The 23,652-nt window shown below is 44.6% G+C and overlaps 2 protein-coding genes across 3 annotated transcripts; one reads left to right on the top strand and one right to left on the bottom strand.

Annotated features, from left to right (window-relative positions):
- Positions 1-5,000: 5,000 nt before the first annotated feature.
- On the bottom strand, positions 5,001-9,658 carry LOC135368369 (surfeit locus protein 6 homolog). 2 transcript variants are annotated; one of them, XM_064601583.1, is made up of 5 exons: positions 9,389-9,658; positions 9,175-9,330; positions 7,792-7,881; positions 5,936-6,360; positions 5,001-5,324 (listed from the first exon to the last, which is right to left on the bottom strand). In XM_064601583.1, exons 1-5 carry the CDS (start codon positions 9,585-9,587, stop codon positions 5,103-5,105), a joined length of 1,092 nt encoding a protein of 363 aa, XP_064457653.1. In that variant the 5' UTR covers positions 9,588-9,658; the 3' UTR covers positions 5,001-5,102. The 2 variants fall into 2 exon arrangements, with proteins under 2 accessions (XP_064457653.1, XP_064457654.1); XM_064601584.1 differs by having other exon boundaries at positions 9,395-9,658.
- A 112-nt stretch (positions 9,659-9,770) lies between these two features.
- On the top strand, positions 9,771-23,649 carry LOC135368365 (RNA-binding protein Ro60-like). Its single transcript, XM_064601575.1, has 7 exons — positions 9,771-9,876; positions 10,689-10,993; positions 12,072-12,300; positions 13,261-13,484; positions 13,552-13,887; positions 14,378-14,787; positions 16,864-23,649. Exons 2-7 carry the CDS (start codon positions 10,703-10,705, stop codon positions 16,994-16,996), a joined length of 1,623 nt encoding a protein of 540 aa, XP_064457645.1. The 5' UTR covers positions 9,771-9,876; positions 10,689-10,702; the 3' UTR covers positions 16,997-23,649.
- The last annotated feature ends 3 nt before the right edge of the window (positions 23,650-23,652 follow it).

Raw genomic sequence — 23,652 nt, 5'->3', positions numbered from 1 at the left:
GAATGAGCGAGCGGAGCATCGTATACATACAACCCATGCTGCACAACATATTGGCCAATTATCGGCAATACCGATCCAATATCGGTCCAATATTCGACCAATATTGGGCCAGTATTGTCAATATTGGTCCAATATTGTGCCAAGATGTTGTGCTGCTTGGGAAGTATCTACGAGTGCACATATTGTTTACATCAAGCTCTGCTGGAAGCATCTAAAGGGGAATCCTGTTGGAATTAAGTCCGAGTCCGTGAAGAAAAGAAAGAGATGAATATCTCATGCAAATGAAATACGCCGCGGGGAAGAGGGCCCCAGAAGTCACAGTATACCCACGACCCCTCCCCTGTGCCCCACTGCATCCTGCTGCCCTCTCGCCATCTGTCCACATCTGTAGGCCGCAAATAGACACAGTTGCTTACGCACTTAGCGTACTTGCAGTGCGCTAACATTATTGACCCAACATTAGAAAGGTTTCGGTCTCTCTGTGCAGAACTCCGAGGCAGCTAGGCAAGAGACCCAGGATCCTTGTACATATAGTAGTCGTCTGCTGCAAAATACATCTAGGCGAAGCCGGTGCGACAACGTGAACTGCCTCGAGAAAAATGACGGTATAAGGTGAGAGTCAACTGTGGGCAAACCTGGTGCAGAACGGATGGCCGACCCTCACCAGGGAGCAGTTATTCCTTATAAACACTTGGTGGCTATTCTAAGAGTCATTCCTAAGGCCTGTTTCACACGACCTTTTCACACGACCGTTCGTCGTGCTTCAAAAACAGAACCTAAAGGCATTCGATCCCCATAGGTTCCAATTTGTCCGTTTTGCCTCCGTTAAAAACACGGACGCGAAAAACGTTCGTGTGAATGCGGCCTAAGCCTTCCGTGAGGTTTTTGTCCTGTCAGGATAGAAAGCCTCGCAACTCTCCCCAACAGACCACCCGCCGCGGCACGTCACATCAAGATATCATGTGATTGGGAAAGAGTGGATCGTTTGCAAAACAAGCCCACGTTGGTGTTGCCGTCGTGTAACTTCGTCGTTTTCGCGGTTCGTGAGATGAGATCAGGGTAGTAGCTGCCTCGCACATAAAGGCTGCGTTCCAGAACATACCCGGGTCGACCCGAGAGTAGGGAGTAGCTACTCTCCGCGTTCCAAAATCTACTCGATGACGTCGCGACCCCCGTTCCAAAAGCGGGTTGCCTACTCGAAAGTAGCTACCCGAGGTCGACTCGCTCTACTCCCTATCAGACGGGAGGAGGTAATCCCCTCAAGACCGTGGCTTTCGGCGCGACCTTGTTGCCCCTAGCTTCGAGTAGTTCAACTCTACCAATTTGGTGGCGTTGTCGAATACTATGACGTCATTTGTTTCCAAACAGGGAGAGGTCTATCGGCGGCGCTGTTGGTGATAGCGGTGAAGACCAGTTGACCTCACTCATGTGAGCAACGTCACGACTGTAGCCGAGATGAGATGCAAGATTAGCGGAAAGTTTTAGTGGCAAATTACAGGACGATGGGCTGTGTGGCTGGAAATAGACTGCAGCCGAACCCCGTTAATATGACACTCGTTAATACGACGTCCCCGCTTTGTACCCCTTTTACTCGGGAGTCGTCCCCTCCCAATGACCTCCGGGCGAACACGTGTTCGGTACGGTACTGTACCCTCAGTCATTACTGTGACTGTGGGTCACTGAACTGGCTGTTCTCCACGTGGAGGTAAAGTCGCGATGTCGTCTCCTTCAGCTAATCGCCGCAGACGATTTCAAACGCAGACTTTCTGTGGCTACCAGTGGCTGTACATGCGGCCAATGGCGGCTCGTTTCCATAGCTACGGCCGCAGAAAACACGCCGTGACTTGCGGACTCTTAATGACTACGTCACGACGTCGTTTCAGCCACCAAGTTTTGTTTGCTGTGGGTGGCGTCGTTCTTGCGCTCGCGCTCCGCTTGCGCTCCCCACATTCCCACCAGCAATGGGGTAGAGTATGGCCTGTGGCGATGAACCTCCCCAGTCTTTAAAGTCAAAAATAATGTTGTTGTTCAGCCGCGTCGGTGCCAAGGACGTGCTTGTTTTAGGATTTGTAAAACAGGGGTGGCAGACAAAGCTGACTGCTTCCAATAAGCCCAGCCCGTTTATTACGGTCCTCGATATAACGATAACTCCGATATTACGACCAAATTCACTTTTTTCATTGAAAACAAAGTAAGGAGGTATTTTAAGAGCCTTAGCCTCCATGATTGTTAGAGTGAGAACGTGTTTGAGGAACGGTTGAGGCAGTGAATCCAGAACCCAGAATTTCGTCCGGGGGGGGGCTCTCCAAGGTGGTGAATTTACATGCTTTTGACAAAATATTGCGCAATTTCACAAAATTTTAGGGCTATCTCCTCTCTCGCGGGGTATTTGGGGGGACGTAAGGGGGTCTGGATAAATCACTGGGGGTGAGATGTGCGCATCCGCGCATATATAACTGGGTTTAGATGCACGCGTTGCAAGGTGCGCGAGAAGTAGAGGAGCTTGCTCCCTCTCCACATTGTTCTCCTGCCCTCAGGGCCTCAGGTTTCTTCTCGTTTGGTGTGTGTCACCTACAGTGGCGTCTTCGGTTCCGGGACCCGTTTTGGTGAAGGCAGATGGCTCAGCTCGAAGTTACCCACGTGTGCTCGACGGACTTTGCATTGTGAAGTACCGTGCCTTCCAAAATGTGAGTTGGCAGACAGTTACCTATCGTCGCTCCAGTTATCCAAGGACGAAGCGTGCTCTAATGGACAATGCAGTTCCGATAGTGAGAATAAATGATTAATACGGCCCCGGACGACGAACAATGGTATCCATTGTTCGTCAATCTCAAAAGGTGTCGAGCCTCACGTGGTATCGGCGGTTATGTTCTCCTCGGAAAAGCTTTCGGCACAAAACTGCGTCTATTTAGAGCTAGATAACATGCTCTTCTAATCTCAACAAGGGGCGTAGCCAGGTGGGGGAATTTTGGGAGTTCAACCCTCCCCCAGAAATCGTAGCTTTGGTAGTGCATTTGGGAGAGGGAAACATTGATGAAATCTCTTCCCCCCCAAAAAAAATATTGTTCTGGCCACCATGGTGTCAACAACCATTTATGTTCAGCAGTGTTCTACTTTGCTGACGTGGTCCCGACTGGCGATTCCGCGAACGTTCAAGTACAACGACGCCATGATACAGTAAAACCTCTCATTACAGACACCTCTTCTGGGCGGACACTAGCCTACAACGGCCAGCTGGATTTCCTCCGGCGGGCATTAAAGCCCTTACTTTAACGCCTCTCGTGTATGGACATGTCCCCTTCAGCAGGCAACAATCCTGGTCCCGTGGGTGTCCGTAATAGCAGTTTCACTGTACTATCGCAAATTTGTGCAAAAACCTCTACAGTAAAAACCCGTGGATAGCGATATCGCGTATAACGATACCCCTCGTAAAACGATGGTTCATGATTTTACCGTCAAAATATACGTTGTTTCTATGGGGAAACGACCCGCGTACAGCGATGGAGTTCGCGGTTCCGAGTACTCGTATAACGATGTGGGACGTTGTCTCGTGCGCGTAACCTCGCGGCGATTTTCGCCGCGATAAGATACAGTACAATCTCGATTATACAAATCTCACGGGATAGCGGAAAGAATTCGCATCATCCGAAATTCTCATCAAAAGAATTAAACCCGCGAGTCGCGCGACAGTGTTCTAAAGCAAGCTTCTCCTAAAGCACGCGGGCGCTAGGTGAAGCCGACTTGCGGAATGGTGACGTTAGTGTTGCCGGAAAATGTCCGATATGTTCCCCGATTCCCTCCATGAGTTCTAGTCGCTGTTTTCCCAAGCCAGTGCGATGTCACACAGCTTCGCGTTTTATCTTAGCATCTGTTTCTTTTTGTTTTGCTACACGCGGGGTGGCGCGCGATTCGGGGATGCGCTATTTAGGTCAGCCCTTGTTTAACGATGTACCCCGTATAACGATGGAATTCGCGATTATCGTCAGTATCGTTATACGCGGGTTTCACTGTATTTAGAAAGTCGAAAAATGAATTTTAAGTAATTAATCACATTGTTGTACACGCGCTCCCTTGCATCGAATCTCCACCAGGCTGCACAGCCCGCCTGTGAAAACGGTGTATGCGTTACACTCAAACAGCTTTCATGAAAATATGTACGAACATGTTAACAATAAGCATTGTGCAATGGTGAATTTTCGCACTACTGCACGCTTCGACGAATTTTAATGCAGATCTATACCAAAAAGCCCGACTTTTTTTGGGTTATATTTTGCTTCAATAATTTGGGTGTTATCGGGATGAACTGAACCTGATTCAACCCATTCGGATCACCCAATGAGGTGCAAATCTTCAGTTTACTAGGCATAATACACACGACACACCAGCAGGCACAGATTATCAATACTTAGTCCATGCATCTGAGTCAGCAGGGTCTCTGTTTTGATAGTTTGTATGAGCATATTTACGTATTTACAACACAGTTGCCGAAGCTCTGTGTTAGTTGTGACAACTTCAGACCCCCTGGTCCAGCAGATTTCAGAGGAATACAGGGTTAATCCCTTGTTTTGTTTTGCTTGGACCACGGAGGGTAAATATCAGATCTAATTGGGGCCTGACTTTTTCGGGTTTTATTTTTGGCCAAATTCAGGGGGTAAATATCGGGTGATATTTTTCATTCGAAAATTCGGGTGTATTCGGGTTAAATCCCGTTACGGCATGTTCTGTCGTCAGGAATTCGGGTGTATTCGGGCGATTTTTTTTCTTTAATAAAAATTTGTCTTAACATGGAACTAATGTTTAGCAATGTTATCAGACTTTATTTTAATGCACGCTTATGAGTGTGCCATGCGACCCGGATGTTTTCGGGTAGATTCGGGTTAAACCCGAATTTTACAGATTTCGTTCGGGGGGTAAATATCGGGCGGATACGGGTTTAACCCTAAAAAGTCAGGCCCCGACTACACCTGCGCAGAATGCTGTGGATAAGCGAGAGAAGATCGTACAAGAGATGACCTTTACTTTTCATGAGTCAGGTATTTGCTATGTACAGCATGATGAATGTTAGCAACACCAGTCATTCCTCTCAACACTGGTTGGTCAATTCAAAACCCAGGTATGACACGCCCTCGCTTCTTCAACTTTTTCAGCTTTCCTTGCAGCTTTGACTTTTTGCGATCCTTGATATTCTTCTGACGCTTCTCCTGACGATCCTTCTGTCTCTTCTCCACTGTCTCCGTGCGCGCTTTCCACTTCTTCCGGCTCTGTTTCTTCTGCTTGTCTTTACGCTTCATAGTTTTCTTCAGAAGCTCAGGGTTATCCTTCACCTGTAAGGGCAAACCGCAGCAAGTTCGACGTCACCTCCTTCGGTAAAGTTCTGGCCATGGCACCCATTACAGAACTAGACATCTAGGTAACAAAGGTGCTCATCTTGCATGGAGTACAAATTCTGTTTCAATTACCTCCACCCTCACTCCTCTTTACTGGATGTGTAAAACATATACCGTTGGACACGACAGTTAGAAACGGAGAGTTTGACGTTTCAAGACCTATACAAGTTCCACCACCAGGAGAAACACGGTAGCGGCCAACCAAGGCTATTTAGTATTTACGCATAAGGGGGGGTGGAACAGTCGGGTGAAGGTTCCGGATGTTTGTTGACAGTCTTATCAGTTTTCTTGATAAACCATGATTCTAATTGTTTAGGAACTCCCCAACGATCCTCACAGGCTAAAGTAATTGGCTATTCTAACTTAAAAAGTTGTGAACTGTCGTCCGCACATGTTCCTCATTGCTTCTTTGCGGATGCCTCGATAGTAAACATTTACAGATTAAATGACGGATTAACATCACTGCTGTGGTGGATCGAGGTGGAAAACGGAGTTAGCGTGCTAAGCTACCGTGGGCACCAAAGAAAACACTGCGCGGGACATCCTACCTTTATGCCTTCTGCCTTGTCGATTGCTTTGAGCCACAGCTTTTTCTGCTTGACCTCCTTCGCCTGCTCAGGATTCTTCTCTTCAAGCTTCTTCAGCTTCTCCGCCTCCACGTCCAACTTCTTCAGCAACCGTTTTGGCTGCTTGGCCACCTTGGCAGCGGGCTTCCTCTCGTGCGTCGAAACGTCAGTTTCGGCCAAGTCGAATTTGCTGAAGACCATTTTTCCTTCCTTGTTGTAGACCGGGATTGTCTTGGGGACTTTCTTTTCCGGGGCACCCGCTTCTTGTTCGCCATTCGCGTCGGCAGCCGCGGCATCAAGGCTTCCTTTGCTCGCCTTGTTTCGTTTCCTCTTCTTTGCTGCCTTTGACTTTTCCAATTCTTTCGCCTTCTTCTCCTGACGGGAGATACCGGGGACCTTGCGGTTCCCTGGCAAAAAAGAAGGTAGGAAGCAGTTTAGTGGGGCTGGTAACTGGTGTTGTGGAAGTTACATCCTGGAATTAACCGTATCACAGTTACATTGCTTCAGAAGTAGCTGAGCTATTCCTTTATTGCCACAAATCAAAATTTTTTTATATCTCTGACCACCGCTCAAAGATATAGAAGCGACCTGTCATGTGCATTTAGTGCACCGTTTTTACATCTTTTACACCATCTCTTACACCACTACACCATGCTTGCAGACCAATGACGACTCGGACTGCATGTGGCTAGGGTTCCATGATTTCTGCTTTTATATGAGGGCGGATTCTGCGTACGGTATGTTTTTCTATGTTTATTTATTTTAATGAAATCTGCATTTTTTAATGATTTTTCTGGCATACACATGGTTTACCCTGCAGTTATCGGCAAATAGTAATATCAACGTAATTTCAACACTGTGTGTCTTTGTGCAGCCTTAAAACCACAAACCAGTATGAAATTAGTCTCTGTGAGACATCACAAAACGAAATACTTTATTGGTCCAAAGCAAAGTGGTGGTACCTAAATCTTTAAAGCAGAGCTCTTTTTCTTGTTGATTTAACGTGTGCAGTGATGAATCACCCAATCTGTCCTCAGACATTCATTTGTATTCTGCGTATATTTGGTTAAAACCAAATTATGAAAAAGTTTACCGGCGTATGTTTTTCGGTTACCCGAAAATGCTGAACCCTAAATACGGCTAATAGGATCATCTTGCAACATAATGAAAGCGCCGAGTAGCTGGCTGAAGTCAATCAATGAGTCTCTTGGTGTCAGTATGATTAGACATCAGTTCTGAGAGGCTTTGAAATGTTCAGTATGTTCTCAGCCCCCAGTACTGGTTTGTTTCGCAATCACCACACAGACACGGGTTTTGTGTCGAGGCGCTTTTATGTGCAGATTACTGCAATGTCACACGTATTAGCCGCGGCTATTTCGCAATTTTTTTGTCTCTCACGGGCGTTCTAGGGCTTATCCACTAGCGCAGCTTATCTCATTACTGTTTTTCCCTGGTATTTTCCCCATACGCCTGTTTTAAGGAAAGGGCCGACTCTGTCTCTGGAACAGCACTGCTCTACCAACGCACGAACAATGTGCAACAGGCCGATCCCGGAGCATGGACCACAGGGCTTATGGCCTTCTCTATGGTCTTCTTTGTCACACAAATCAGTCGCGTCGTATTACCCACGGCTTATCTGCGGGTGTGGCTAATGTTCTCGAAAATTTTCAGAAATTTCCTAAAAACAGGACCTGCGGCTTATACGTGTGAATTTATGTCGGGCTCATGGAGGTGCATAAACTGAGGAAGTGCAGTACAGCACATGGTTTATGAAATCCTCTCTAACAGAGGGGCTCTCTGTATTGTATTTCAGAAGCAATGTTGCACTTCGTTCTTACCCTTTAAGGCTTCGATCTTTTCAGTTAGCCTTTCTTTCAACTCATCTAAGTTGGAAGCACGATCTAATGCAGCTGAGTACAACGTTGGTTCTGAAAAAGAAAGAATGGAACAATAAATACAAATAAGCAGTGACACCACAGTATCTATAAACAAATTTCATGCAGGTTAGTTGCAAATATACTTCAACCACTAGGAAACTGTTCTGTACAGTCAGCAACAGGCAGTTTTTTTTTTCAAAATTCAACATTTATGTACATCGTAAAGCATCAAACTGGGCCTGTTGGTATGACATGGCAAGATTAAAAGAGCTAAAAACAGACAGACACGGACAGCCAGTATTATTATTGATGTACTTCCCCCCAAGATATTGCGGAGAAACCTATGTGTGAGCGATGATATGTACAGTCAAGTAGAGTATTCTTATTTAATATTCCATGTTTACCTCCCGGCCTGCTCCTGTACTCTTGGTTGGTTGGTGATACAGGCAATGTCAACAACCAGCCAATCATGTTACATGTGCAGATTATGAGAGGTATATATCGTGAGTGGTGACAGACACCCTGGTGTGAGAACTAGTAGTAGGATATGGACATCTCCTGCCTAGGCATTTTGGTGTATTACAGAGACAGTGGTGGAATCTCAGAGTATGGGACAACAACTGTAAGACATGAAGCGCACTGTACGTACATTGCGTATTCTCTACTAGAAATTAGAAACGTGGTTTCTAATCCCTGTGATTCTGTACACTTTCACTGCACTCACTGTACCTCAATGTTCAAAAAATTCCCTTCACAACATGCTAACTTATACATTTGGTAGTGTAACACTTCAAAATGCGACCTACTATTACTACTACTACTATGCTTTTGTGCTAATCCACCTGTGTGTTGGTATAGCAAATAGGTACAGCAAATAGGTACAGCAAAAGTAAGGTGAGATGGATGCCTGCAGGATCACTAAATATCCATGCAGTCCAATACTGCACATCAGATTGTCTAAGCAGCAAGAAACATCGACATTGCATTATGACATGTCTTACCGGTTCGCTGCTAGCATCAATAAAATTACTTGGTGCGTGCTACTCCGCACTAAAAGGCAGCTATTTCTGGAGGCTTACAGATCTCGAGATTTGCACCCCACAAATGCTAATATGTTGCATGTGTGAAGTTTCAAGAGTCTGCAATGTCTAAATGCCACAGGCATCCACAAGTTTGTGGTTAGGTAAACTCTGTGTATGTTAGAGGATTTCAATGTTTTCTGTCCATGTATTGCATTTTAACAAAGCAAAACTGGGGTTGTGGTACCTGCAAGGTACACCGCCATGCACGAGCAAAAACGAAACGTGCAGATTGATTCTTGATTGATTGATATTTCTGACTCACTGGAGTTTTTACGTTGCCTTCTTTTCTTGCGATTCTTCGGTGTCTGCGTAAGAGCTTGGTCGTTTAGGATTTGGCTAACGGTCTTAAACGTTGAAGGATCGAGACGTGCCAGCTTGCTTTTCCCATGAACAGCAAGCTTCTGGAACTTCTTCGAGCCTTGAATAGAAAACAAGGGAGTAAGTAACGTCTCTACCACTTCCGTGGTGAACCGAACCCCTACTGTTCACTTTGGCATCCACTCTTTCGTGTAGTTCTTCCGTCAGTTTCTGGACCGTGTCTTGATCGAAGTACCATTTTGGAGGGATAGTATCGACAAGTCCGAGAACATAGTCATTGTGAGCGTTTAGCTGTGATCTGAGGTCATGCACGGGAATTTCTGGTGTTATGCCAGTAGCCTTGTTACTCGACTTCATTTTGTACAAAAATAATCACGTGCACCGCGTGTACCATTTCATCTCATTGGCGGCTGCCATCTTGTTTTACAGTTTGCAGCACCGCAGCATCACAGAATGTGTATGAAATAAGAAGGCTTCGTAGAATCGCTTAGAATCAGCGTCCTAAAATAAGTTGAAAAAATTCTAATATTTTGAGGACTGTTGCAGTTTTATTCTGCAGAAGAATACCACAAAAGTGCGGTCCTGTTAAAAACCGACTTGATCAGCTGCTGGTGAAGTTATTTTCGTTGTCTGCCTAACCGCTGTGGTAAGCTACGAACCACGAAATTATATTCATTACATGTTCTCTGTTCTTGCTGTAAACCACGCTGAAAAAATTGCTTATTTTCTCTTGTTGCTGTGCGAGAGACGCAAGGCGTAGCCATAATATTGACTCTAACACTGTTGACATGCCGAGGATGTACCGAGGAACACTTACGAAGAAATTGTACATAAAACTTTTTTACAGCCTCGAAGTGGTAGAAGCAGGGGCTTATAAGCTGCTTCTCGGACGTTGTTCTGGTTTTCGGGCGCGTTTGTATTAAAAATTATGAATGGCTCTTTCTTGTCGCAGTTGTTGCGTTGCCTGTTGAGCTCCCATTTAATGCGAGCGCATATCTAATATTCTGTCGTGCTGTTCTGGGTTGTCGCCGTAGTACCTTATAGAAATTTAAGCATAATACATATATCAGTGTTTGTTGTTCGTGAAACTAGTCTAGTGGCCGTTCACTTGTGTCAGTGGATCGGTGCTCAAACGTTTCCAACTTCTGACCTTATATGCTCTATAGGTTATCAGAGCTGGGAACGTACACAGACCGACCAAAAATGCAATTATGAGTGGGTACGCGTGATTGGGTCTTGTGGTATTGTTTCTGTGGGGTACATGGAAGACTGCTGCAACAGACATGGTATTTTAGTCAGCATTGTTTTTGCTAGGAAGTTTATTCAAAAAATGCACTGCAGTATGCTGTACTATGTTACCCGCCATTATGCGGTCATATTCATGCAGGAATTTTTGTGTTGAATTTTTAGTAAATTTCTATGAACTCTAACACTGCTGCATCAACCACTCGAAAAAAGGCTGTGCCTATAGGATGGCCGAAGAAGGCACAGCTGCACTTGCTCGTCTGCGGCGGTTCCTCTACACAGGGCTGGAAGGAAACCGCTATGCTCCTGGCAGGAGGGACTTTTCTGCTGAAACTGTGCACAGCGTAGCGGCTCTTTTGTCGGAGAAACGAGGAGCAGACATCATTGCTGAGGTCCTAAAATTGTCACGTGATGGACCACGCCCACTGTGCCCGGATGCCTCGGCATATGCACTGGCCCTCTGTGCTGCATCCTCATGCAAAACTACTAAGTGTGCAGCGTATGGGGCACTGAAAGAGGTGTGTTTCTTACAAATGAACGTGATATGGCCCAGGGGTTCGCAAACTTTGTGAGCCCAAGGAACGTCCCAACACGTTTGTTGGCATAGCGAGGAGGAATCCCCCACCTCGCTTCAAAGAACACCCATGATGAATCCATACTTAATGTATCATTCACAGTATAAACAGTAAAAGCTGCACATAACTTCCTTGTGAAGCTCCCTTCTCACAACCATGTGCATTATGGTGTTCGTGTGAAGATTGCATTGTATGGTTACTGTTATGCTAATATATGTATATTCCATAACCCTACATGAAAGGCCACAGAACGCCACATGAGACATTGCAGAACTTAGTTTGAGAACCCCTGATAGGCTATCGAAGCAAGAGCAACAGGTCGAGGGCCGCCGATGTTTTGAAGAGAGACTGTTCTTTGGCAGTGACATTCAACATGGCTCGAAATCCTGTCCCATTCGTCAAGCTGTCCATCATGAACCACCATGTAAAACATTTTTGCTCGGCGGTGTATTATAACTGTGCAACCAAATTTACAAAAACAGTTGTAGAAAGCAGCCGCAGTCAGCCAACACGATGCTCGTGTGACGTAGGGAAGTCCCTATGCCTGTTTTATTTATTTCTTCTCAGCTCATGCGCCACCTGTACCTGCTTGAGCTGTGTCACTCTATGTGACGAGTCACATGCCAGAAGACCATGTGAAGTCACAATGTACTGTTTCATTTTTTTTTGAGTGAAGCATTTTTTAAAGGTGTGCGAAATGAAGGCCTCTCACACACTCCGTAGGTCACCTACACTCGTCACTTTTTTGAACGCCCCCCCCCCCAACCATTGCCAATAATGAAAGCACAAAAAAGTCGGAACCCTAATTATATGTTAGAGAAGTTCGTATAAGGCATTGTGAGTTAGCTCAACTCAAGTGCGCTCGAAATATCGGCAGCTCCTAACCCGAGGCTTCTGCTTCAGTCTACCTTCAATGGATCACTGGATTTTCGATTTTCAAATATTTTATGCCGGGCTTCAGATGTAAGATCTGACTCAAATGTGGCCTTGTAAGCTAAACTTGTAAATTTCTGTGTGTTAGGTGTGTCCAAACCCAGCACAGCTATTCGCCTTCAGCCGATTTCTAGAGGAAGCCAGTCAGGGAGGCACGGGGTGGGGCCGAGCCCACAGGTGGGCTGTCACCAACTGGTACACCACTCGCCGCCCCAGAGAACTTGCCGCACACGTGACACGTGTGGTACGACGCCATTCCTGGACCCACGTCGACGTGCTCCGCCTCGCCCATGTTAAGCCACCAGATTCCAGTGCTGGTAACCATCCACAACTGTTTTATGTGCTACAAAAGTTTACATACAACATGAAACACACATGTGCGTCAACGCGTGCTCCGACATAGAATTTGCGTCCTTCCGATCATTTATATGGCCGAAAGTAATTACACGAATGTAGTTAATTTAGGCTCTAATTCATTAAAGGGGCACTAAACAGGTATACATGGTGCACTTTTTGTTAATGCATTGTCCTATGTTCCCGGCGCTGAATGTTTTCTAAAAATTAGGGGCACCAAAAAGTAAATAATGACTCTTAAGCCGACACAATATTGACTGCACTATTTCCAGCTCATGCCCCGCCCTGCCGACAATAGCCGCATGTTATTTTGACGTCTCGCTCCATTAACCAGTCAAAATACGAGACCCTTATACATTGATGTATTGTAATATCGGGAAGTGAGGTAAATTCTAAACATCACTCCCCTTAAAATGCACAAGATAGCCAGTTCAAACCGTACCAGAAGTCCGCAATGTTCCATTTCATGTGCGCATTATATCTTCAGCGCTGTATTGCTCCACGAGGTCACAGTGATGTCCCCACAACCGGTTCTCCCACGCACAGCAGGTTGTCTTAACGAGGCCTGTCATTGTCTATGAGTCTGAAATCTCCCCCACCTCCAGTGACTGGAATGCAGCTTTGCTACACGTGCGAGACATGTGACGTAGGTGCTCCCAGAGGACGAAGGCGAGATGCATGCGGATTATGCTCTTTGAATGGCATTGTTTATTGGTAAATATGCCTGCTACAAGTAAAAGATTTACAGGTTTGGATATTGTCAACCACGTTCTTTCACGGGGTGTCGTAATTTGGAAATGTTCGGCGATCTGTTTAGTGCCCCTTTAACTATTAATTAACTACTTGTAAGCAAATTCTACGCCCAATACCTTGCGGACCTCTCCAACAAAGGGAGCCTCCCTGAAACTTTTTCTTTCTTGCAGGTATAGTGTTGGTGTTAAAATACCTTGCCAAAGGCTTTCAAGCGGCGCAGGATCATTTTATGCAGAAATGCAGCAACGACCTGGAGTGTCGTGAGGTGCTGGAATACCTACGGGGAGTGCACGAAGTGAAGCATAGCACAGACGAGCAATCTGTAGCTCGGCTGATAGAAATCCATGACCTCGCACTGGAGCACATCCCCACCCACTTCCTAAAGTCCAAAGAGGTGACGTCTGCAAGCAGTTTTACTTTGTGCCTGCTTTCCTCCGCTGAGCTTTGATGTACGCTTACAGATATGGCTTTGCTTGATTCCTCGGCTTCCTCTCCGAATCCTCGTGGAGCAACTGCCGCGGCTGGCTCGGAACGGCCTACTGCTGTCTCGAGGGGGAGGAGGAACCGTGTTGCGTCCTCTGCTGGAGCGGCTTCAGTCTGACAACGCTCTTGGAGACTGCCCTCTGGGCCCACTGGAAACGTACACCATTGTGAAGCAATGCGAAGCTGCTACCCACGTTGGCACGGGTCGCGCACGGGCCGCTGCCAGTGCAACGGGAGGAGGAAAGCGCGGCCACCGCCATCACCGTTCGCAGCTTGAGGATGCTTTAATGTCACTCCACGTAGCCTCTTTTAAGGTATAGAAATGCTCGTTCCTCGGGAATTATTCTTTTTCCGCGTGCAAAGTGGTGCGAGAGTATGCTCGGTAGAATCTACATGCGGGCGTTCGTCTTAAAAAGGGGTTGTGACCAATACCACCTAGATAGAGAAAGCCCGCTTACTCGTCGGTCAACGTGACGTAACAAATAAGGGCCAGCCAATCAGGATCGTGTTTTCAACTGCGGTAGCCAATCACAAACGAGCTTTCAGCAGTCGTAGCCATGGAGACGAGCCACCGTCGTCTGCAAGTGGTTATTGAACGTCCCCGCGCATTTCCTTCAGCTTCAGAAGGTAGTAGGGACAGAGACACAAAAACACAGCTGGATGGTGGGACTAAACTGGACATGTTGGCAGACTGACTTCTAGATCTGCCTTCAGTGTTTTCTTTTTTGTTTTTTTTATAATACTTCGTTTTTGCCTGCTGAAACACGTTTCAGTAAACCCACTTTTTTTTTGTGTTAACGACAGACCGTGCCAACAACTGGGAAACGCTACCTGGTGGCCGTCGACGTGCGAAGTCCAATGGCTCATTCGCGATCTGCAGGGCTGAGCGCTGTAACACCGGCCGAAGCTGCTGGTATACTGCTGCAGGCGCTGGCAAATGCTGAACCATCGGTGACCGCCCTGGCTTTCTCGGCACGAGGCATGGTAGATCTGGGAGTCAACAACAAGATGACGCTGGCCGACATACGCGCGCGCATGCGTGAAACACCCATGGGTCCAGTCAGTCCCGCGGTGCCCCTGCGTTGGGCCCAAGAGCAACGCCGGTCGTACGATCTGTTTCTAATCTGCACAGACACGCAGACCCAACCAGGAGACACACATCCGGCTGAAGCTCTCAAGGAATACAGAAAAGCGCTTCACTTGCCACAGGCTAGGTGAGTACTGGCACCGAAAAGTGTGGGAGTCGCCCCCTGGTGTTCACCGAACGAACCGCGTGGGGGGGGGGGATATTCCCGGGCAGTATTCGCGCATTGCGTTGCGTATCAAGGCATTGCACGTGTAAGAGGGCTGTCCAGCATTGATCTTTCCTGATAATGCATGACGAAAACAGCAGAGGTGTTCCAAGCAAGTCGCATTTTCATACCGATGAACGTTTTTACAGTAAGTAACAAAAACGAAACAGAAACAAGGATCCCCACCAAGAGGCGGCACAGTGGAGCCCCTATTGAGGGTCTTGCCGCTAGTAGGCTACCCTGCAACACAAATAAGGATTCAGTGATACGTCATGGCTTTTGTGATATTTGTCCATGCCTATACACTGCATATAACCACAGTTGCTTTGTGCAGCTAACACGTAATTTTAAAAAAATTAATAATAATAAATAAACGAGAGACACTTCATCTCATTGATGTAGCGTTTGACTCGTAATTTAACCTGTAATAGCAATGACTTTTTTTTTTAACGCTTGGTTCGTTAAAGCGACCCATCGATTCTGAAACATTAAAAGCGAATTACTGATGTAGTTTTCATATAATTTGATTAAATACACTGCAAAAGCAGGCACAGGACACTGAGTCTATGGCAGAATGGACCTTTTTCGCGTACGAGTCGTACCCTAGCGGCTCTCCAACGAACCATGCTCGGCGCGCGTCAAAACAAATCCGCATGGATAGCACAAAGGACCAAAACCGGGTCCGGAGTGGGGCCGACAAGGTCGCGCCATTTGTGCGGTCTCCCCACTGATCCCCACTTCTGTCGTCCCCATAGTGCGCCATTTAGTGAAGACTGAGATAATCCTCTCTGGCGCCTCGAGGTCATACGCATGCGCATAGGCCACTGTGAAAAAGGTCCATTCCCTCCCTGGAAATATGAGAAAACACCAGAATGAAACCGACCAATGAGAGCACATCCCTGATGACTGCTCGAGCTGCTAGGCTTATACCGGGTGTCTCAGTTAAATCCCCGGGCTAGATAATTCGCGAACCGGTGCACCAATCGAAGAACTTTATTTTTTACAAGTATCTGTACTATACCGCCTACAACCTGCGCACTGTGTGAATGAGTGGGAGGCGCTCATTATTTAAATAAAAATTCAAATGAGTTTCGTGAAAACACATAACTTCTAAAGCAGGGCACCGTCGGCATTAAAATGGGTACTACCCCTTTTGGGACCTTCAGTGGACACCTTTTAGAGAAAAATCTGCCACCAAAGCGGGTCATTTGTTGCAGTAATTAATTGGTTTCGGTTTACATATTTTTGTCGCGGCTGGTCGCGGTGAAGCGCAAAAGGACGCTCTTCCACTCCCACGTCCACCAATGAATTACACCAATGAATTACGTCCTTTTGCACTTCGCCGCGACAAAAATGTGTAAACCGAAACCAATTAATTATGTACTGCAACAAATGACCCGCTTCGGTGGCAGATTTTTCTCTAAAAGGTGTCCACTGAAGGTTCCAAAAGGGGTAGTACCCATTTTAATGCCACGGCACCCTGCTTTAGAAGTTATGTTTTTTCACGAAACTCATTTGGATTTTTTAAAATAATGAGCGCCTCCCACTCATTCACACGGGCAGCTTGTAAGTAGTATCGGACAAATACTTGTAAAAAAGAAAGTTATTCGATTTGTGCACCCGTTAGCGAATTATTTAGGCCGGGGATTTAACTGAGACACCCGGTATGTGCTATACATGTTCCAGTAATAAGGAAACAATATTATCACATAGAATATGGAATACTATACAGTGCTCTTAGCACACTAATGTGCATCTTGGAGCAAATCGCGTCACAAAGTCTGCATCAGGTCATGCCATAGAAAGCAGAACAGCTTACACGTGTCCAAGTCCCTGGGCTTGTTACGATTAGAATGTGCAATTTCCTCGCTGGTAGCCACGGGCGAGAACGTTATGCATGATGCTGCGTCCGAAATTATTTTCGTCCCAGCAGATGAAGCGAGTGCTCACCCAAAGTAGCCGAATGGGAGTGTGACATGTCGTCTGCTTCATTTTCAGATTAGTGACATGCGCCATGTGCAGTAAAGGGTTCTCCTTGGCTCCCCCCGATGAATTTGGAATGTTAGACATTGCTGGATTTGACGTGAACGTTCTCCGCATTGTGCAAGACTTCGCCTGTGGCCTCATATGAAGAACCTCTGCCTGGTAGCAGTGCTCTTCAACTTATTTGCCATGTACTGTCTTTGCATCCAAACTCAGAAAGAGCTTACCCTACATGGATATCCCCGTGCATCTCGATGCAGCACCATCAGAATCAATCCGCCCTATTTATTACGCTCTATTTTTCATCGCATTGTTTTCATAGCGAATGTTATGTTTTGTTATTGCCACTTAGTGTGTGTGAAAGGGACTGAGAATCACATTACGTGGTCCTTGCAGATACAATGCAATATGGGTACTTTATGCAGCTGTCACTGTCAGGGCAGGGCTGCTGGTGTGACCAGTAGGATACAAAGGAAGCTATTTGCTTCCACTTGCGTTTCAGGTGGGGCCAATAAGTGATACGACAAATGCTAGGTAAAATGTAATGTACAGTTGATAATTTAAATGCAGGGTGGCCCTAGCTCCTCCATTCATGTGGTCACGGCGGTAATGTGTTGCACCTTCCTTTTGTGCATGTCTCAGGATGATAACAGTTTGATATTTATATGGTGTTTTACAGAAGTGTGTGCCCACCCGGCAGCAGGGGCAGATCCAGACCCTGGGTTTTGGAGGGGGGAGTTTCTTTTTTAGAGCATGTAGTTGAGGAAGGGAGAGAGGGAAATACAGTGTATAAACTGACTTTTGGGGGTGGGCCAATCCACCCTCGCCCCCCACCCCCGCCATTCTTGGCTGAAAGCATAGAAGTGTTGCCCTGCGTAGGTTGTTCACCAGGGATATGTCGGTACTCGAAATTATGAGTAGAGTTATACTTTTTTTGCACAAGCATAATCTGTGCTAGTTAGCCAACAGATTAGAGGTGTGTCATGATAAGTCGCAAAGTGAGAAGGCCACGGCTGTAAAAAACTAAAGTGTGAAACGCAAAATAGAAGTACCGTAATGGCAGATTGCAAGAAGGTGCTGGAGTACCATGCTTGTGGAGGACAGCAACAAAATACATGCGGCAGCGCAGAGGAATTGCTTAATCGTGAGGCGTTCCCTCCTGTGGCCGCTCCCGCCGATTGGTTTCTTTATTTACTGTGATAATAATAATAACTTTATTTTTGTTATGGTACCCAAAAACAACCACTAGGGTCTACTAATTGGTAATGATTTTTAAAATTTTATATCTATTCCCCTCTTTGTTGTAAAGTTTGCTTCAAGGTCCTTCAGTGGCAACTGAAATAATATAAAGACAAAAACCAAAAATGCACAACACAATGTTTGAGGTAGATTTAAGCATTTCCTGACAGGTTTAGCATTTCGTAAAGCAGCTTTGTTATTATGTCACGTGCCACCTGCCTTGGTAGTGATGGTTCTTAAACGTTGTGGATAAATTGCTAAATTATAAACTTTCTAAACATTCTAAACTTACTTGAATTAGAGATCTTGATCCTCTGGTTGCCGGCTTGCCGGCTTCGTGGTTGTCACCACTATATCTAAGCACATGGAAATGTGCTTCCTACGGTGCAGCTGAGCGAAGTAAATTATCTGAGCGAACCATTTATACCAACTGTTATAGTTCAAATTGGCATTTGAAGTAACTGCTGATCCCACTGAAGTGTCAGGAGCATTGCTGTGTTGCATAAGCTTGTTAGAAGGAAATTGCTAGAAATAATGTTGTAAGAATCTAGAAAATACATACTCCATCTAATATACATATACTACTCCATGTAACCAACCAAACAGGAAAATGCAGCCTACGTATCGATGGCTACTAACAGCAGAGATGATAAAGTAGGTAAACATCCTAGTACACCAGAACTGTTCAAACAGTTGATGAACATTTGATCATTGCAGAGGAACAATATCAGCCCAGGATTTTATATTATAGTTCCTACATTTTGCATTTTGCCATGGTTTTGCTTAGTTTCTGTTTTTAAAAAAGAAAATTTCACAAATAAGAACTCACATGCAAGATTTTGTTGCTTATACAGATTCAAAAGGAGCACTTCCACATCTGTGACAACTAACTAAAAAAATGTCACAAACATTCTGCCTTTTAAAGTGGAATTGTCCTGAAGCTGCTGAACTTTTTACCCTTTTAATGTTTTATTCTGGACAGATTAAGTGCCCCAGTTGGAGCTGTTGGATATAGTAATATAAGCCTAGATCTCTGATTATCATTCGTTGGTGACAGTGGTATATTGGGATTGGTGTTGGTAATATTTATTTCGAGATCGCAAATATGCAAACGTACAGATATGTATATTTTCTTCTCACTTGTGTTGTCATGGCCTGTGTCATCTGCAAGCTACATGTGTGGCAATACCATTAGCGGTGGATCACTGCTAATATTGTACAGTGTAACACTTATTACGGGACATGGCACTTGGTTAGAATGTTAGCACTGTTTTATATTGCCAGTACTTGGTAATAGTACCATCCCTAGATGCCTTATTTTTAACTGGGGTTTCAGGTTTTTGGCAACCGTATTTTCCAAAATTATAGGTGAAAAAAAATCAAATTTTTTTGGAAAACAGGAAACTGATTTTTGTTGAAAATGTTTTCAGTTAGTTCTGACAATAGGCAAAAGAAAACAAAAACAAAGAGAAGAACATTATAGGAGCCTGAATTGGTTTACATGTTGATAATATGGCTAGCAAGGTTAGCACATCTCGAACTTGAATTTGTTGAAGAAAGTAGAACGAGGCTAGCTGCCTGGTGTATATGCGAAAACGGCATCATTTCCTTGGGTTTGGATTGCCACGTACATACAGAGGGACTCGCCTAACATGGCACGTTTTTCTTGAGCATTGTTCTCTAGCTCAGTCAACACATAGCTGACTCTTCTCGAGCTGTTTTTTGGGTGGTTACTAATTTTTGCCTAACACACAGAAATATTGCCTGCGGACGGTTGTTGCAGATTTTCTGCAAATGCCGAAAACAGGAAACCCAGTTTGTGACCAATGTGCAGACACGGTTGACTTGTACTGTTTACACCTGCTAATAAGTGCTCTTTAAGTGCTCTTAGCCTTATTTATGACAACTGTGTAAGCACAGTTGTCTTATACTGTTTACAACTATAACCTTACTAAGTGCTCTTGGCCTTATTTTTAACAACTGTGCAAGCACAGTTGCCTTATACTGTTTACACCTGTTTAGCACTCTTGCTTTTTAAGAGATGTCATCAGTACCTGTTACTGACTTTGGGACGATGATAACGTGTACCCTTGTTTACACTGGTGGAATGTGGCATTCTCAGTTTCCACACTTTACCTCGCATGCTGTACAACAGCGGAGGGGCCAGCGTGCCATGCAAAAATCAACAATATTCAGTGTTGATAGCATTTCCTCAAGCATGAGACCTTGTCTATGACCTCAGTTGTTGTTGCGCCACCAAGCATCCGATCACTCAATCAAGCATGAGACCGAAGACAGAACACTGACTAGACAGGACAACTAAGACCCATATTTAAGGCATAGTACAGTGAATCATGTGCTAATGGCAATGATTCAATGTCGGTATGTAAGAGCTGTCGCTTTGAGAATGCATTTAACATCCTGAAAATCATTCAAAATTATTTCTGTGCAAGTTGCAAAGAGTGTCGTTATCGTGTTACCCAAGAGTTCGCGGTAGTTTTTGTGCAATAGTAAAGTTTTGATCTGTAATGTACACTATTTACTGTAGTTCTCTTATGATCACCACTTACATAGAGGCATGTAAAGAAAGCGTTATGTTACGTTATATATAGAACTCTTTCTTTCCTTGTGCTCTAAGCACACAGTGTGTCACCATCAATTTGTTCAGGATGCTCGAATCAAGTACATATTATGAAAGGAGTGTCTTAACGATACCTGCGGCTCCTTTGATGAACCCTTGTCCTATTCGTACCCGTTCCGGAATTGGAAGGTCTCAACGCCCTAAATAACTTTCCCAATAGAACCCTGATGTCAGTGAGCTGTTAAAGTTTGTTTGCTGGACTAAACGAGAATGTAACTGATTTTGCAATGAGAGCACCATATCTGGAAGGAAAGTGGAAGGTATTATCACCATGACAGGAGAATTATTTCGGTAAGGAAACAAACTGTGTCTGATCTGAGGTAATTCCTGGGAAAGGACAACCACAGGTTCCACATTCCACACGTCTAGTGTGATGTTTTAATGCCAGATAACGTGAAGTAGTGCTCCTAGCACTGACTGCAGTACACACATACACACAAAAAGAAAAAATATGCGGATGCTTTGAACGGGTGCCTGATCTATCCTCATTTTCTTTTTTACGGTAATAACGGAAATGTTATCAACATACTTATACTGTCTGACAGACGTCGAAGTAGAACGTGTTCCAAACTGAAACTGCTGTAGCAATTTATTTATGTTTCATTGCGGACGTGTTTGGCTATTTGTTTTAGTTTACAAGTCTTGCATCATACTGTTTAAGGAAAACAGCCATGGCAAACTGGTATCTCTGGAGTAACACAGCATACCGAGGGAGATCTATTTATTTTGGTAGGAAAATAGGATACTGAAATATGTGGTGAAGTGTGGTTTTTCTGCTTGATTTCATGTCTATCAATAGCCACTCCAGATTATTATGTGCACCTCTAGAACTGAAAGAAAAATGATGTGGAAGTATGTGCTATGGTAGATGAACTATTGAAATATGGCAGTCATTGAGAAAGCCAGACAGTGGCGGCTACCATATTTCAATAGTCCATATTATTAGGCACCTTGAGGCCTGTGTTATGTTTGTCTGTTGTGTGTTTCAGCCTCAGAACAGTTACGTTCCATCGTGCTATGGTACAGTTCCGGTCAACCTTAACAATAACACTAGAAAAAATTTGTTCTCGTTTCCAAGCGCGGTAGCAGCCACCCTTTGGGGCACTAAGGGAATGTTAAGTGAACAAAATCCTTGTGTAAACTAACAGAATAATTTTGTTCAATTAAGATTTCTTCATAGCGCCAAGGGTTGCTCTAATCGCGCTCAGGAACGAGACCCTTTTTTTTCGATGTTACTATTAAGGTTGGCCGGAGCTGTACATCAGTGTTTACCAACATATGTGACGACGCAACGCTCCTCATTGTCTTGTGCGTTTCTGTGGTGAATGCTGAACAATCAGTTGGGAATATAATTTCCTCAAGATGTGCACTGTGACAAATATGACCACGACAAAAAGACAAACTGCCCTTTAAAAAGCAGCACTTATGGGAACCTTCTCAGTTGCGTGGTTTTTCAAGTTCAAACTGTCCTTTGGGCCCGTTGGTACACAGTACAATGTTCATGATTTAAAGCGCTAGAAGTGCCCTTGCCTTTTAGTGCCTTTATCGTGGACATCGCCTAGTTTTGTCTCTTTCCTTCCAAAAAGGTCCTTCAGGAAAAAGACTGAAAGGAACTTCAGGAAAAGACTTAAAAGGTGTATTAAAAATCCAATGAGCTTCTTTGCCATAGTGATCATTCATGGGTATGTGTTAAAACCTGCAGTTCTGGTCCAGTTATTTTCAAATATACAAAATTTCACTAAATTATCTATTTCCACTCGGATGCACTTGACTAATGGCTTAAATTTCTCGGGTCCCAAGGGTCCAAAACGTTGAGAGCTATTGCCTGTACACAGTTCCTTTGTAAAATTCCTAAGGATGAACTATATTGTTGTGCATCCTGTGATCGCTATGTACAACATTTGAAGACACACAAGGTACAAACACTGTTGAAGGAAGTTTTTTGTGTTAGTCCTGCTTGTTCTGAGGTATTGTTCTGAGGTTCTTGTATTCGTGTTACACATTTGTTGATGCTGAAACTAACTTTCTGTATCAGATAACTAAGTGAGGTTTTCAAGTGTGAATGCCAAGTCTGAAGGGCCAGCCGTTTCTGATTATGTGACGCGATGTGATTGATGTCTACTGCTTGATAGTTGAGACACAAACCTTTCAGTAAGTTAACACAAAAGACAGTTTGGCTAGGTTGTTACCATTGCGACCGAAAATGCATTTTTGTTGTGAAGAAATAGTTTGGCTGTTCAAGTATACACATGTTAATGGCAAGTTAAAGAGTGTGCCATTACTCACTTCGTATTCAACAAGGCCAAAATCGCACCACGTGGTTCAACCCAACTTCCTACTCGTAGCAATCAGAAAAATGTATTTGCACGTGCTGATTGCAGTGATGTGTTTGTGCAGCCCACCTGTGATTGCCGATAGAGGGAGACTTCACTGTGAAAGACTGAACAGGAAAACGTTATGCACTTACTTTTGAATACACACAAAATCCAAGTTCCTGGTCCCGCATCATTTGATGAGCAGTTTCCTGTCCTTTGTTCATTTCCAAAACCACAAGCATGAACTGACTTGAACAGAGCACCATACATACATGTTGTTCACCGTTCATTCGTCCTGACTGTTCATTTGTTTTGTCACCTTGCTGCATTATACCATTTGATTTTTTGAAGCTGCTTGATTTTTGTTGTATTGGTCAACAACACTATGTCCATATTTGTATTCACATCCACTAAATAGGTTGTTAACTGTTCAGTCTGTCAAAGAGAGGTCTGCCTTCTTACCATTTTTAACGTCAACAGCAAACTCTGCAAAGAGAAGCTTTGTGCAAGTACAATAATGAAGTTGACATGTATTGAATATCAAATTATTGTGGAATATGCCTTATCAACTCTTGTTTTAGATAAAAGCATGTGTGCATACCCGCAGAC

Source organism: Ornithodoros turicata, chromosome 9 (assembly GCF_037126465.1).
Source record: "Ornithodoros turicata isolate Travis chromosome 9, ASM3712646v1, whole genome shotgun sequence".
Taxonomy (NCBI): Eukaryota; Metazoa; Arthropoda; class Arachnida; order Ixodida; family Argasidae; genus Ornithodoros; species Ornithodoros turicata.
Note: the sequence above shows the minus strand (reverse complement) of the source record. Positions and strands in the feature narration are given on the sequence as shown.